The sequence below is a fragment of the Drosophila ananassae genome, chromosome 3R, assembly GCF_017639315.1.
Source record: "Drosophila ananassae strain 14024-0371.13 chromosome 3R, ASM1763931v2, whole genome shotgun sequence".
Taxonomy (NCBI): Eukaryota; Metazoa; Arthropoda; class Insecta; order Diptera; family Drosophilidae; genus Drosophila; species Drosophila ananassae.
Window position 1 is genome coordinate 16,151,986 of NC_057930.1, and position 16,833 is coordinate 16,168,818.

A 16,833-nucleotide genomic window follows, 5' to 3' on the forward strand; every position below is an offset into this window, starting at 1 on the left:
TACTATGCAGTCTGATCATTTTTTGGTGTCAAACAAGTTTCTAACAATATTATGTACTTTTTAATCAAAGTAGTATTTTCCGTATCCTTATTGACGGCAAAAAAATCTCAATAATTCAAGAGTCGAAATTGTAAGCTGCCTCGATTTCAAGGAGAATATAAAATGCCACCTAAACGATGTCTCCTCAATTACTCGAAGGAGAGGATGTGGGAACCCGGCTACCTTAAAGTGAGAAGTTTAGAGTGAGCGCTTGTTATAAGGCAAAAATTCATAAAAATTACCATCGGCAGGCCAAATGCAAGGAGCTGGGCTTGGAGGATGAATTCCAATTGTATCAGATCCGACTGTGGAAAAGCTATCTGAGCGTTTTTTATTTGCTTCACATTTTAGTTTCTATAAGCCATGTCACCCTTCTGCTAACGACTTGCGAAGTAAGTAGATGAATTGAAGATTAGTGCACCTTGTTTTAAAAAAATAACAATAGCACGTTGAACTAATATACTTCGACGTGGGACTTTTCATTGCAAGTGCTGTGCTTCTTTTATCTATTCTAAGCATTAATTTTTATGATACTTTTATTGCGAATCACACATGGGTGATGTTCGTCAGCTCAACGCTCGCCGCACTGACTTTGGTTTTGACAGGCAAGTCTCTAAAATATGCTGTCCGTACCAAGAAATGATTTAAAACAAAACTTTCACCGCTTCGTAGACTTATTTCAGACATTTTACCATAAAAAGTATACCAACTGGACCCTTGTATCATTCTACGATACGTATATTATCTTTATGATATACATGTTCTTGCCAATTCACTTTATTTTCGGTGCAGTGTGTCTTGGCCTCTTGGTTTCTGCCATCTACATCATTTATTTTCTGATCTTTGTGCGCATAAGGTTCGTCCAGCTCTTTTCCGATATGGTCCGTTTCAGTGGAATGTGGGTTGATATAGTCCACTATATGAGCCTTAACATGGTCGGTGTCTTTTTCCGTATGATGAACGACATTGTGGTACGATCGTCCTTCCTAGACCGCCATCAGTACATCAAAGAAGAGCTTTGGCTGCGGAATGCTCGGCACCAAGAGAAACTTCTGCTGGACAGCATCCTGCCGCCGGAAATATCAGAGCAGTTGCAAAGGGTAATCCAAAACAGGATTAGCCAGGCCGGGGCGCGGAGTTTTAGCGTTTTGGACCGCAGCATGACCATCCAGGTGCACCCGGATGTCAGCATCCTGTACGCAGATGTAGTGAACTACACTCATCTAACCACAACGCTAACCGTGGAGCAGCTGGTGACCATCCTGCATGATCTTTACTGGCGATTCGACATGGCAGCCGCCCGTTATCGAGTGCAGCGGATCAAGTTTCTTGGGGATTGTTACTATTGCGTGGCTGGTTTGGTTGAACCGGATCCGGATCATGCTGACAACTGTGTGGGCCTGGGTCTGTGCATGATCTCCGAGATCCAAGACGTACGGTAGGTTTCAAGAGGGTAACTTAACCGTGCGGATCCGTTGTATCAAATGGTTCTGAAAACAAATTGCTCTTTTTTTTAAATCTTCCATATACCTTTATTTTGTTTTAAGAAAATAGTATTAAATAAAAATCAGTTTTCCCTTTCCAATACAGGTATATTCATCAACTGGACATCAATATGCGCATTGGAGTACATTCGGGTAATCTCTTTGCTGGCGTCATCGGTCAAACCAAGCTGCAATACGATGTTTGGGGTAAGCTATTGGATCTCAGACAGACTCCATTTATTAACACTCTCCTGCAGGATTGGATGTGACTATTGCCAACGTGTTGGAGTCTACGGGGGTGCCAGGATTCGTTCATATTAGTAACGTTACTCTAAGCAATTTGGACTCGCCTGAATATGTCGTTATTGCTGGTCCCGAAAAGGCCGTTAACCATCCCCTTTTGCAGAAATACAAAATAAAAACTTACATAGTTGAATCTGGTCCTTCAAGTAGAGAAAGTAGTATATCAAACGATCTTAACAATGCTTTATCTGTGATAAGTATAAACTCGAGACCATTTCTTCACACCAAAAACGAAGACGAAAGCCTTCAAGCTGTTTTCAACGCAGAGCTTCATGAGGAATTCCGAAAGATGCCTGTCAGTCCATATAAGTGAGTTTTTTCTATTAATTACTTTTTTTTCGTCGTGTCTAATCACGACGTGTTTAGATCTAATCTGATTATTAGTCTCATCTAATAATTATTATAATCAGTTTAACATTTCAATTTTTAATTATGTTTATTTTCTGATCTTCAGCATAAAAGAATTTTATAACAACCATCGGAAAAAAGGTCAAAAAAATACACATACTAAGTTATACAACCAAGTTACTTTTTTTCTAACTTTTCGGGATTTGGATTTGGAGAAAGCCTATTTGTCACGAACAGATTTCATGTTCAAGTACAATATTCTTCTGGTGTGGATAGTTGGGCTTTGCTTGCTAATGATCCAACTTGCGGACACCAATGGTGTGTGTGCGATCTGCATATGCCTGGATTTCTTTGTTATGTTAAGTATGTTCTTATTTACCTTTATTTCGTGGTATAAGAAAATTTGCTGGTGGAGAAAAGGAAAACGCAACCCGAGATACATTTATGATCGATTTAGCTGCTTTTTATTCTATATTTACGAGAGTATCCAAGGCAGTCTGCTCATCCGCGTATTCATATATCTTTTTGTGACTTCTTCGAACTGCGTTGTGGTTGGAATAATATTGGTAAGTCACGCAGAAAATAACTGAAAAATCTTTTAAAAATAACCCAAATTTTTACCCGGTACTCTTGATTATAACTTTTGCAAAACTACTATTTTTTTTCAAACTGTGCGCTGTAGAGGTAACATCTCAATCTCTATAACATCATAACATAACATTATTGATCAGAATTAAATCCCAAGTCGCTAAAAGCATGTCCGTCTGTCCGTCAATCCCTTTGTCTGTATCCAAAACAAATGTCCCCAAAAGATCGCTAATACCCTCGGGAGGGCACCAGCGATGGCTGTATCTTGACCAATTCCCATCAGATTCTTGAGCGGAATACTTCAAACGGTTCGTAGATGGATTCTCCGTCATTCTGCATCAAAATCTAGGAACAAAATATTTTTTAGATTTTTTGTTAAATTTTGTAGGGGGTCCCCTGCAAAAATCTGAAAAGTGCTTGGAAGGACATTATGGCCCACAGCGATGGCTGTATCTTGACCAATTCCCATCAGATTCTTGAGCGGAATACCTTAAACGATTCGCAGGTGGATTCTCCATCATTCTGTATCAAAATCTAGGAACAAAATATTTTTTATATTTTTTGTTAAATTTTGTGGGGGATCCCCTGCAAAAATCTGAAAAGTACTTGGAAGGACATTATGGCCCACAGCGATGGCTGTATCTTGACCAATTCCCATCAGATTCTTGAGCGGAATGCCTTAAACGATTCGTAGATGGATTCTCCGTCATTCTGCATCAAAATCTAGGAACAAAATATTTTTTATATTTTTTGTTAAATTTTGTGGGGGATCCCCTGCAAAAATCTGAAAAGTACTTGGAAGGACATTATGGCCCACAGCGATGGCTGTATCTTGACCAATTCCCATCAGATTCTTGAGCAGAATACCTTAAACGATTCGTAAATGGATTCTCCGTCATTCTGCATCAAAATCTAGGAACAAAATATTTTTTAGATTTTTTGTTAAATTTTGTGGGGGGTCCCCTGCAAAAATCTGAAAAGTATTTGGAAGGACATTATGGCTCACAGCGATGGCTGTATCTTGACCAATTCCAATCAGATTCTTGAGCGGAATACCCTAAACGATTCGCAGATGCATTCTCCGTCATTCTGCATCAAAATCTAGGAACAAAATATTTTTTAGATTTTTTGTTAAATTTTGTGGGGATCCCCTGCAAAAATCTGAAAAGTGCTTGGAAGGACATTATGGCCCACAGCGATGGCTGTATCTTGACCAATTCCCATCAGATTCTTGAGCGGAATGCCTTAAACGATTCGTAGATGGATTCTCCGTCATTCTGCATCAAAATCTAGGAACAAAATATTTTTTAGATTTTTTGTTAAATTTTGTGGGGGATCCCCTGCAAAAATCTGAAAAGTACTTGGAAGGACATTATGGCCCACAGCGATGGCTGTATCTTGACCAATTCCCATCAGATTCTTGAGCGGAATACCTTAAACGATTCGTAGATGCATTCTCCGTCATTCTGCATCAAAATCTAGGAACAAAATATTTTTTAGATTTTTTGTTAAATTTTGTGGGGATCCCCTGCAAAAATCTGAAAAGTACTTGGAAGGACATTATGGCCCACAGCGATGGCTGTATCTTGACCAATTCCCATCAGATTCTTAAGCGGAATGCCTTAAACGATTCGTAGATGGATTCTCCGTCATTCTGCATCAAAATCTAGGAACAAAATATTTTTTTTGATTTTTTGTTAAATTTTGTGGGGGGTCCCCTGCAAAAATCTTAAAAGCGCTTGGAAGGACATTATGGCCCCCAGCGATGGCTGTATCGTGATCAATTCCCCATAGGAACATAATTTTGTTTAGATTTTTTGTTAAATTTTGTGCACAAAATCTGAAAAGTGCTCTTAAGAACATTATGAAAATACCCCCAAGAAAATTCTGAGCCTGGATAGACAAGATGGACCACAACATGAATCTTGAATATGTCTTTTATAGTTTACAGCTGTCAGAGAACTGAACGATTAGATATGGCAGAACCGTTGTGAATTTTAAGATTAAACTAGGGACTTTTTTCAACATTTGTGTCAGGTGGATTTTAATATACTGCAATGTATATAAACTTCGGCTTCACCCGAAGTTAGATATTCTCTGTTGTTTTATATATCTATTGAATCTGTCATATATTTATATTTTTTTTAGTTTAATTGTGATCGTAACGATTTTATTCTGCACAAAATTGAAAGCAAGCTTTTTCATTACGAAGATTTCGGTACGATGTGCTTTCAGCCTTGGCCCTTAACCAATATTTGCGCTGTTATGATCAGCATGGCAATTACGTTCACGCGTATTCCGTTCATGGTCAGGACGTTGGTTGTCATTGCACAGACACTCACATACATTTTATTGATATTCTTATACTATAGCTACAACTACCACAACAGTGTCAGCTCAAACCCTTCTCTGTCCGCAGAGTACGCTCATTGTCTGTTAATTTTAATAGTTGCGGTTACTTCCTATCTGAAGGAGCGTCAAATTGAGTTTGCCAACAAGGTGAACTTCAGGTGAGTTGTCGGTCCCTTAAATTTGAATATAGGCTTAATAAAATTGTTTAGCTGGCAAAAAGAGCTTGAAAATAAAGAGCGTGATGCCCATTTAACAAATCAATCGATAATAATTCTGCTCAACAATATTTTACCTAGTCATGTTGGTAAGTTTTTATCGAAACTAGTAAGTGCAAGTGGCTTTTAGAAAACACTAATTTTTCCATAGTGGAAGTGTATCTTAATTCATTAGCTAAACATGAGCTATACTATGAAAATTATCAAATGGTATCAGTGATGTTCGCCATGTTAATGAATTTTCAAATGGACCTAGAAAACCTACGAATTCTGAACGAAATTATTACGGAGTTCGACATATTGGTAAGCCAATTTGTATAAAAAAAATGTTTATTCTCTAACTCGCAACAGTTACTATACTATAAGGAATATTTTGTGGTAGAAAAAATAAAGGTTGTGGGCTGCACCTACATGGCAGCTTGTGGGTTGGACGTGAGCTTTGCCGGTACCATTAGCAATCCTGTAAACCGGAATTCGGAAGGCAAGTGACAATCAAAAACTAATGAGCAAAAGCCAAATTAAACTATTTATTAGGCTTAAGAGCATCAATTGACAAATCTCAAAAAGATCTGGAGGAGGTGGTCTTCGTCCTAACTAGCTATGCTCTTGACATGATGAGGACTTTGGAGCGCTTCAAAACTACTTACAAGTCCCTCGCGGTCTTGCGAGGCCAATCTCTTGGTGGGACGATCAGCATCGGAATATCGAGCGGAGAGGTGATGGCTGGAATCGTAGGCGCTTCCCAACCGCACTACGATATTTGGGGCGACGCCGTCAACATGGCATCCAGAATGCAGTCCACAGGCATAGCGGATAAGATACAAGTGACTGAAGAGACGGCTATAATCCTTGAAGAATTCGGCGTTCAATGCAACTATAGGGGCCTAGTCTACGTTAAGGGTCGTGGCGAAATTCCAACCTATTTGGTGGACATCAGCAAGGAATATGATTTTACTGTTAAACAATCGGTACGAAAGCCAAGTTATGAGCAGCGCAGTACGATTTTATCGTATTTTCCCTACGAGGCTATCGATATAACAAAAGAGTTAGGGGACCGCCAGATTAGCTTTAGTGCAATGCCAAATCAAAATGACCACACAAATATATAAAAATAAAAAATAAAATTATTTTAGTTTACTAACTTTTGTATTATTGTAACTTTATAATTAAATTCTCATTTATCACTCTGACATGAACTGTTCAATGCCTCGTAATTACCAAAAACAATATTTAAACTTTTTCTAATTAACGGATCTTTGACTTTACCTCACGTTTGATTCCGAGTGCCTCAGTAAAGTTATACTCATGGGTTTACCATTTTCGCAAATGCAATTAAAAGCCCTTTTCAATCGGAAAGTATGGTAGGGCTGACAGACATAAAACCTGATCGATGATGCCAATCGTTGTTTGCTGTAATTGGTAGGTCCTTTTAAGCAAAACAACAAAATCTGGAAAATATACGGTAGACAAACGAACATTTTCGATGAAAGCCCCCCTGGCCCTTATTTTTATTCAGTTGTGTTACTTTATACCGACACTTTTTGCCTTTCCTTTGATATGCAAAATGTACAAGTCCAAATGCATTTCGTCAAAATAAAAACAAAACATTACAAAGTCTGTCTTTCTGAAGGTGGAAGCTTATATACCCTTGCATATATTGTTGACTAATACTCTCTATTTCTTGACCACCATCTTAACCATATTAAATTTCATTTTTTTGAAACAAAATGGACTTTTAGAAGTAGAATGTGCCCATCGAAATATGTATGTGATATTTACTATATAGTATATAAGGTAATATATGAAGCCTTAAATTAGGTAAGCAGTTAAATATGTTTTTTCTATATAAATTCATCTAAATACAGATGATATTTAGAATTCAGTAAATCTAGAGTATTCAAAACTTATTATTTTGAATACTCATCTCCATGGACCATTAATTGCAGTACGTGTGCATCAGACTGAGCGAATCATATTGCAGTCGTCATTATTTAACAGGCGGAGGATATTTTTTTCCTACTATTTGAGAATGTAATTATAAATAAAAAACTACTAAAGGGAAGATCAAAGTTGAATTTAACGTTTGTTTCAAATGAGTAAATTACGAACACATTTTAAAGGAGGAGTTTTGATGTAAGCTTTCCAAACATCCATTAGTCTTAATTAAATCTTTAGATAATTGAAAGTAATTCTAATTCTATTTTCAATTGATTTTGTTCTGTTTGCGTACAAATCAGATAGACCAAACAGGACTGCAGTGTTACTGCAAATAAATCCCAATTCCATTACTCAGTTGCTTTCTAACGAGCTGTGCAACAATACAAAAAATGTTTCCATGACAAAAAGTTAAAGCCCGCAAAATAAAAAAAGAAAGGAAAATGCTGTCGAAATCGAGTTTCCTTCTCAGGCTATTTGGCATTCCCTGAATCCAAAGTAACAACATTGACTCAAGTCCGTCCTGAAATGCGAAAAAAACGAATTCCAGAGCTTTCCAAGCTAACTAATCTTTTTTTACGGATTTCTTTTCCCTTTCCGTGAATATGGTCCAGTCTGGGGATGTGCGTGTGTGTGTAGTTTTCTGCCAATCCGAGCGACCAAAACGAAAATGTCATCATCAGCACAGGAGCCCTGTTGGGATGGGAGTAGGGGAAAAACTATGCCCTTCCCATCGCCATTATGTAGGTGTATCTGCGTGTGTATGTATGGAAACAGTGCCACTCAACGTAACTTTTTATGTGCAACATAGCAGAATGATTGTGTTCCGTTCCAGAAATATCAGCACAACAAGCATGGCCACAGCAAGACCAAGAGCAAGAACAAAATCTTAAGCCGTTTCGCATAAAATTTCACACACCATTTTAGCCAAGTGCCACATTACCTGCACACAAGATGGGACTCGACTCGCCTCAACTTAACTCCACTCAGCTCACTTCCCTGCCTCGGGAGATCCTGAAGTCCTGTACACCGGGTCGGGGAGAAAAATAAAATGTTGGAAAAATGCTGGAGAACACGAAACCGAACATAAAAAAAATACCTTTTGACACATGCAAGCAAAAGCGAATGGGGGCGTGGCGCCAGCCAAAAGTGTTGGCCAGCTGGTAAATGGGGGCTGTAGGTGGTGGTGGAAACTGGGTAGTGGAAGGCTTAAAATCAACGGCCAAGGACTAAAATGGCGCCAGTCAACGAGCTGAAAAGGAAACGAAAAATCTTGAAAATTGCATTTTAAGAAGAAGTTCGTGTGGCTATAACGGAAAATCTATAAGAACATACAAACACACAAGCAAATGTACAAAACATTTATATAAACACATATACACATATGTATCCACCACAGATGTAGCAGAAAGCGACTGAATGCAGACTATGGAAAAAGGATACAGGCAAGCTCAATCTGGCGCTGACTTGGGGCCACAATAGCCATTCGGTTATCCAGTTGGTCAGCAAAAGCATCCTGGACCAATCCAATACAATTTTAACGATAATGTGGCCAAAAAGCAAGCGATGTCGAAATTGATATGGCCCCCGAAATGGTGAATGCCACAGAAAAGAAATAAAAAAAGCTCAGGAACTGATGAGTAAAAACAAAATCATCACGTATGGGCTGCATAAACAATGAATCTAAAAAAGTAAAAAAAAAGTAATAAGTCGTCGCGGCAGGACTTACGTAGATCGATTTATTTTTGAGATTCAAACTCAACATCTATCAAAAGCTACAAATAGCTCCATGGCCAAAAATGTATTATGCTATCCTGGCTTTATTTTAAAATTGCCATAACAATTTCCACGTCTACTCAAGTCGAGCTCCTTTGGGGGAAATCTAATCCAGGAACGCGGGAACCTTCGGCAACAACTACAAGATTGTGACAACAAATTGCAAACAAACAAGCTACAAACAAGTGAATCACCTTTAACGCTTCCTTATGCACTTTTCGGGTGTTTTTTCCCCCATGCCCAGCCCCAGCACCTGCCCCGACACCTGCCACAGCTCTGCCTCCTTCTATATATAGAGCTTGGAAAGGTGAAAGACAGTTCGGGCGGGGCAGGCTCTGTCATAACTTCCAGAGCCGGCAGGCAGCAAACAGCCTACCTAAAATGACAAAAACTGCACACAGAGAAGCAGCAGCAGACAGGTTGAACAGCCAAAGACCAAGACATGCATGTCAAAGGACAACGGAATCTTTTGGTACGGATTTCATGCTCACTGCAAGATATATGATAGGAAAGGATATCACTTTTTTAAGTTTATTTAAAACCTAAATGCAGTTAATCCTAATCATAAATAAAATCGAAGAAAGTTTTTATTTCAATCAAAAACAAATGATTCAATTCTGTTAAATTAAATATTTTTGGATTATTCTTTGTATTACTCTTAATTTCCAATATTAATTATAGTCCTTCACTTATCTCATACATTTTTTCCAGTGTACCCAAGAGGCGTTTCCGTTTGGGTACGTTGCTTAACACTCAAAAGCGGAAGTAAGCGTCGTTGGCTGCGGTTGAGGATGAGTGGAGCGGAGCGAAGTGGTGCAAACTGAAGTAAAATAAGAGGTGAGGGAAGGGTTGGGGGCGGGCAGGAAGCAGGCAGAAGTTTGTTTTCTTGCGGCCTCGTGACTGGCACTTCTGTCTGGTGGATCTGCTGCCACCATTTCTGTTCTGTTGCCGTTGCTGTTTCTGCTGCAGTGACAGAAAAAACCAAGAAGAGACAACAACAAGCACGAAACACGAAGCTGGCAACCGGCAGCAGACAGAAGGCAGCCGGCAGCAGGTAGCAAAATACAGGTGTGCTGTAGCACTAACTGTAGCAAAAATATCTCTTTAAAGTTTGCGAGTGAGTCCTGTCGTCTGTGTTAGTTTTTGACATGAAATTGCATTACATTTCACACGGAGAACCAAGCTGCCGGGTGTTGGGTGCAATGAGTTGGCTAGACTCCTGAACATTGTCTTATTTTTATGCCAACTGTCGTTTGGTTTCTCTGTGAAGTGTACAAATTAGTTGGCCTTGTCACTGGCAAGCTGCAACATCAGCAACAGCAACATAACTGCAACAGGAACAACAACTTATTCCCGTCTGGCATCCTTAAGCTACTTTTCATCGATCCGCCCGGCAATTACGTGCAGCGTTCTCTCTACGGAAACAATTTATCAGACTGGGCAAACGACCCAAGCCGGGTTGCTTCACTCTGGACTCCGGAGGAAGTGAAAAAAATTGAGAGAAGAAACACGAAAACAAGCCAGCCGCAGTCCGGAATGTATGCCCAAAGTGCATGATAAAGTAAATTTTATTTAACGGCAGCAGCAAACAAACAAAGTGGGCAAAATTCATGAGAAATGATAAGGGAATAACGAAACACCCTTTTTTTCAGCAAGACAATATATTTTAAAGATTTTAACTATTTCTGAATTATTTTATAAATATTTGGCACTCAAGATTTAATTAAAAATCAAGATATTTAAATATAAAACTATGTCCTTATTGGGCTTTCAAAACATTAAGTTTCCTTGTTTGCAAGGTGGGAATAAAAATACTATTTTTAAAGCAAGTTATTTTAAAAACTTTATAAACCTTTAACTCGTTCAACAACCTATAAAACCTGAGCCTTGAACCGAGCCATAAAAATACTAAACAGAAGTGAAAAACATTTCCCGCGGCCAATGAACTGCAGCGAGAACGCCCACGCGGATTCCGTCTTGGCGGCCGAAAGGATCCCTAAATAGAAACCCATCCTTATTCGGTCGCCCATTCGGTTGCTGCCAAATCGTCACATCATTACTTATAGTCTATAGTCCGGCAAAACATAGTGTTTTGTGTCGAGTTTAGCCCAAAAATAGACGGAATTCGGCCAAATTGAAAACGTTTCGTCTAAAGTGCACGGTCGAGATACCAGTCCTTCTCCCCAGCCCTTCTGGCCATTGACTGACAGGAGCCAGTGCTGAAATTTATTGTGCTAAGCAAACGGGCAATTTACCAAGCTGCAATTGTCGGTAAAAAGACGTTGGAAGGGCCGTGCCAAGCGCTCGAGGGCGAGAGGGTTAAACAGAGCGCACTCTGTCTAATCGTTGCGCTAAATTAACACGTATACGTCACGTGGCCGGCCAAGATTTTTGTCTGCTGTGCAAAGGGTGGGTTGAACTCCGGCTTTTTCTTATACTTGATATACTTACCGAAGATAGTAAAGCTCGTTTAGGAATCAAATAATTCAATTTTTATCAAAGAGATCTATATATTTTTATTTGGATATGTAATAAGCCGATCGCATGTAATTGTTTTATGATTTTTCCGATTCTTTATCTTTGCCAATATGCACGTTTTATGGTCCACAATTTCACCGAGCCAAGTGGTGGTGCCAATATTGTTGTAACTGCTGATAGTTGCCCCTGCTGTTTGTACGACTGTAGTTGCTGAATTTCGCTACTGTGGCGGTTGCCTGGCTTGTTGCAATGTGCAATGCGCCAAATTCGATAGCCATTTGCTCCGCAGCTCGTTTTTGTTCGTTCACCCCCTCAGTGCCCCAGTTCACCAGATTCCCAGGAGGAGTTCTCATTTCAGTTTCATTTTTATTGCATTTCATTCGCTTTTCGCTACTCAGCAGCAACAGAACCAGCACCAGCACCAGCACCAGCAGCAGTGGCTGGCGAATGCAGCTCGCGAAATGCGAAACACATTTTTAGTTTTCTAATCGACGCGCGTTCATCGCATAAAAATAATGCAATAAACGATAATCCAAACGAAGCCAACTGCATTTTTTCGCTCGACTTTTGTTCGGTCCCCGGATAATGGCATGTTTATGGTCTAGGGCCAAGTCAAGGGGATCTGTGCAGGAATGAGGGCTAATATCGGAATGGCCTGCCAATGGCTGGAGGGCGCAAAGGACCTTAAGGAAAAGCACAAAATTTAAATCTGCTTTTGAGAAATGGCACTTGATATTAGGGTTCACGAATTTTATTCAAGCGAATCTTAGATTTCTCTTTCTTCAGAGTCTTTAAATTCTTCAGAATAATGTTTAATGAAATTTTTAATAATGAACAAATTACTTGAAACTTAAGCCAATAAAACAAGCCAGTTTCCAATGACATGAAACTCCATTCAGCTGAATTTATGGGCGAAATTGATAATTGAGAGCCCCATTCCAACTTAAAGTACAGCTCCAGTTGGCACTTTAAATTCATGGCGCATTTAATGAGCTTCTGGGGACAGGCAGAGGCGAAAACAGAGCACCCCAGGTGCACCCACAGCAAAAGCAGCTGAGTCGCATCGGAAGGCAGAGCTTCTGTGAATGATAAACGGCCCGACTGATAGAGCTAAGCAACCTGAATCAGGCGGAGGGGCATTTCTCTTTTTCTCAGTTGGTTTTATTTTATTTTTTATTTGCTTCGTTGTGTTGTTCTGCTACGCAAAATTTAACAACACAATAAAACACATCAAATAAATTTTCGCGGAAATTTTGCTTATCAGCGAGGCGTGGCAGGGGCAGAAGGAGAGGCAGGATAGGGCGGTGTTTTAACCGAAAGATTTAATGGCAACTTGATAAGCAGACAGCCAGGAGTCTCTTTAAACTCGCTCTCGAGCCCATGGTAATAAACTCGCCGAGCCGTGAAGCTGTTTTGAAAATATAAATAGACTCGCCAGGGAACTTGAATTTATTTTGCCATTTCCTAGTCTCCCCCACAGCAAAAAAAAATCTTAAAGTTGGAAAAAAAATACCGCCGCTATGGCAGAGGAGTGCGGAAAACAAAGGATAAAAATAATACCGCGGAATGCATAATTTGAAATGGTTTTTCGGCGTCGAGGCGGCCACATTATGCAACATTCCTTTCAGCAGCACACATACCGACTATGTATAAACCTTTGTAGCCACACTCCCCACTTACCCCCCACCGAATGCTCATTATGATAATAAAAATTCTGAGCGGTGGAGGCAAAAAGGCGTGGCTGTGGTAGATCTGCGTGGGATTTTTCCACGGTCAAAGCCCAGAACAACAATTAAAATGTTATTAAGCAGCCGACAGTGATGAAAAAATAGAAATTATGCAAGGATAGGTATGGGTATAACCAAAGAGGGATTGTGCGAACCACAAAATAGATACAATGAAAGGTCGAAAAGCTGCAAAAAGTTGAAAATAAAACAAGTTGCAAATAATGAGAATGCGGTACAAAAATTCTCGTAAATCTGTGGCCATGGCTGTGTGGACAAAGGCAGCACTACTAATAGATGTGTAGGCTGAATAGATGAATGCATATGCATTAAAAGTCCGAATGTAAACATACACCGTGAATAAAAACTTATTATTTTTTATTAAAAGTATGAATTTTAAAAGCATAACTTCGAAATTTTAATAAAGAAGACGTCAGCTTCAAATTCTTGTTTTACCAAGCTGAGGATATCCTGGAGATACATTTCTACCAAGGTTTAGTAACTGAACATTGTAATTGAAAATTATTTTGTTGCGAAAATGGCATTGAATTACTGGTAGAGGTAATGGAAAACAAGTACAAGTATGTACATTAAAACAATGTTTCCCAATTACAATTGCTGTTGCCTTGTTTTTCTGCTTCAAAAATGTTAATTACGATCGCAGTGCATATGGAAAGAATATCATTTTTGAGCGCTGTAAGAGCAACAAAAACTTCACAAATGTTAATTATTTGTACGGCCAAGGGAACAAAGAGTCCTTGCGAGTGGAAACTAACAGCCACAAACAAACGAGCTCATACACATACAAGAGTGAAATTTGGTCTTGAACAAAACAGAATAATGCACTATGTACTTTTGTAGAAATATCTTTGTTTATCTTAAAAATAAATATTACTATTACTTAAAGGAAAAGAGCCAGAAATTCGTCATTCTCCTGAAGTATGTATAATACAATGTTTGCCAATTTTTTTTTTTAATATTGAAGAAATCCTTAAAACATGCAAGAGGTTTTTCCAAGATAATTGCATATCATATTTTAAACCGCAGAAAAGTTTTAATATACACAAAAACAACTCTTTTTAACTTTTGATATAATTTGATAAAGTTTTTTGAGAACGCTTCAAGTCATAACAGTCGATGAGCTAAAACACTGCCGCCATAACAACAATGGAAAATAACGCCGTAGAACCGGAAACTTTGAACCACTAGTTATGAGCATCGTTAATTAAACTACTTCATATAAATTATAGGAGTAGGAAAAGAAAGGGGCATACCTCAAGCGACTAAATTTGGACGCGCCCCCATTATCTCTCTATACATCTATCTATCTGGCTATTTGTTATCTGGCCGCTTCTGTTTAAGCCTGCTCGGTTAGCACAAGTTTTCCTTTGCCTCCTTTTCTTGGCCTTTGTGCGCTACAACTTGAGCAGCTAAAGAGAAAGCTACAGTATTAGAGTCGGTGGGTGGGATGGAATGGGATGGGGTGGAGAGTTGGCCAAACACTTTTCACGTTGCGCGAAATTTATCATGATTCCATTACATAATTAAATCCGTTTTAATAGAAACTTTGCACGTCTTTTCTAACTGTTGTTGGGCGTTGTGTTGCTATTGCTATTGCTGGTGCTGTTGCTGACAGTGTTGTTGGTGCTCTAGTCTCTGGATGGTAAAGCTGCTGCTTTTGAGTTGTATTTGGTAAAGTTTCCATCGCCAGCGCCAAATTGAAAAACAAAACAGTCCAGAGAAACTGTAAAGTTGGCCCTGTCCCCCTTGATGCTCTGTCGGCGTTGCTGCTATTGCGTAAATGAAATTAAGAAAGTAACCAAAGACTCAGAGCTTCTGCGCCTTCCTTCCTTTCCTTGCACTGGTGTCGGCGCCTTATCTCCTGCTGCCATCTCCTCAACACTGAGGCAAATAGCTGAATACACAATATTTAAGCTCAATAAATCGGGTATATTTAAATATGATATATAATACATTTCCCACTAACCAAAAAACGTAAAAACGTCTTTCCTACCTCATATTACTCATACGCAGTGTTGGCCCTATGGCAAACCTAATGGAAATTTCTTCCTGTGAATTCTTAAATTTTCTTCTCTCGGCTCGTCTTCCGCTGTAGCTTGGTTTTTGTCTTGATAAATTACCCCGTCCTTGGCAGCGATTTCAACGATGTCGGGCGACACAGTAAAGTGATATTTTTATTCAGAGTCCTAGTTACCCCCTGCGCTCCTTTCCAAATTTCTGATTCCATTCTTTCACTTTGCAGCTCCTCGTTCCCTTAATTTCGGGCCATTCTAAATCTTGCCAAATTGTTAACGATGCTAAAGTTGCCATTGAATAAGAGTTAGGGCTTTCCAGGAAATCGACAGCCTTTGGGCCTTCAAACGTCTAGCGAGACCACCAGCCAGCACCCACCGAACTAGTGACGGCAAAGTTTAGTAAATGAAAATAATTCTCAATTGAAAAATTATTTAAGGTAGTTCATTAAGTGGTTATTTCTTAAATATTTGTTGGCAACTCTACCTTGTGATAGAAGAGAATTTTAAAAAGAATTTTTAAAGTATTTCAAACTATTTTTAGTTGGTCCTCCGGTGCGTACTCCGACACACTCAAAGTTAAAGTCGTATGTTCAAATGACTTTAAGAAAACCAGTTTCTAACTGCTTTCAATTGCTTATTCAACAAATTCCCTTTTTTTATAATTAAAATCACATTAAAAACTCACATGCAAACCAAAGAACCATTATCTTCATTGTTGCCAAGGGAACTTTTCCCGTTTTAGCCCCTGTACCACTTTCTATGGTATTTTCCTCATCCCTGCTTGACAACTCACTTAAATCGCCATAAATAAAGCAAGAGAAACACGCTGGAAAAAGGTAGCAAATACACCTGACAAAACAGCAGCGGTGTAGGAGGGCTCCGCCAGAGCCCAAGCGATCCCGCATTATTGATAAGGAAAATCCTTAAAAAGCTTATTCATGCGAACAACAGGCAAACCCGTTCCAAAATCCCCGCAAGGGGCATTAAAATAAAATTAATTTTTCTCCAACTCAAGCAGGCAGAGGCAGTCAGGCAGGCAGGAGTAGCAAAATGAGAAAACGATTGACTATTAAAATGGATAAAGCATAATTTTTTTCGCATTTTGCGGTTAAAAACAGAACTCCGGAATATAAAAGAAGGACCAGTGGCGGAACAATTGTGGGAGGGAGGAGGAGTGCAACCGAGAGCGTCACGTAAATGCAAGAAAAATAGTTTTCAGTCGGAGCTTATCTCAACAAGCCAATAATGTGTGCCTTTTTCAAAATGACAAAAGCACTCAGGAAGAGCTTGGCCGACAAAATGATAGCAGCTGGAAATGGCAGGGGTTTGGCTGTATAAAATGGCCCATAAGGATGCTTCAACTAAGGATGGCTGAAATTTTATTTCACTCGTATTTCTAAGGGCTGGGGCATAAAAGCTTTATTTAATTGTCCAATTATTGGGATGTAGAACTTAAAATATTGGGATAGGTCATCAAGGAATAGCTCTTATAGTGTTTTATTCAGGAGCTATTTGCTCAAACTAACAACTAATAATAACGAGGGACAATTTTCCT

At 39.2% G+C, this 16,833-nt stretch overlaps 1 protein-coding gene across 3 annotated transcripts; it reads left to right on the forward strand.

The window, feature by feature from the left end:
* The first annotated feature begins 4 nt into the window (after nt 1-4).
* On the forward strand, nt 5-6,451 carry LOC6497040 (adenylyl cyclase X E). Of its 3 annotated transcripts, none has more exons than XM_032455261.2 (12): nt 5-228; nt 291-431; nt 485-644; nt 712-1,477; nt 1,630-1,730; nt 1,781-2,135; nt 2,281-2,740; nt 4,911-5,272; nt 5,324-5,418; nt 5,481-5,632; nt 5,696-5,810; nt 5,864-6,451. In XM_032455261.2, the coding sequence occupies exons 1-12, from the start codon at nt 163-165 to the stop codon at nt 6,436-6,438; spliced, it is 3,348 nt and encodes a 1,115-aa protein (XP_032311152.1). In that variant the 5' UTR covers nt 5-162; the 3' UTR covers nt 6,439-6,451. The 3 variants fall into 3 exon arrangements, with proteins under 3 accessions (XP_032311152.1, XP_001962867.2, XP_044572037.1); XM_001962831.4 differs by having other exon boundaries at nt 40-228; nt 5,681-5,810; XM_044716102.1 differs by lacking the exons at nt 5-228; nt 291-431; nt 485-644 and having other exon boundaries at nt 1,410-1,477; nt 1,611-1,730; nt 5,681-5,810.
* Nucleotides 6,452-16,833: the final 10,382 nt, after the last annotated feature.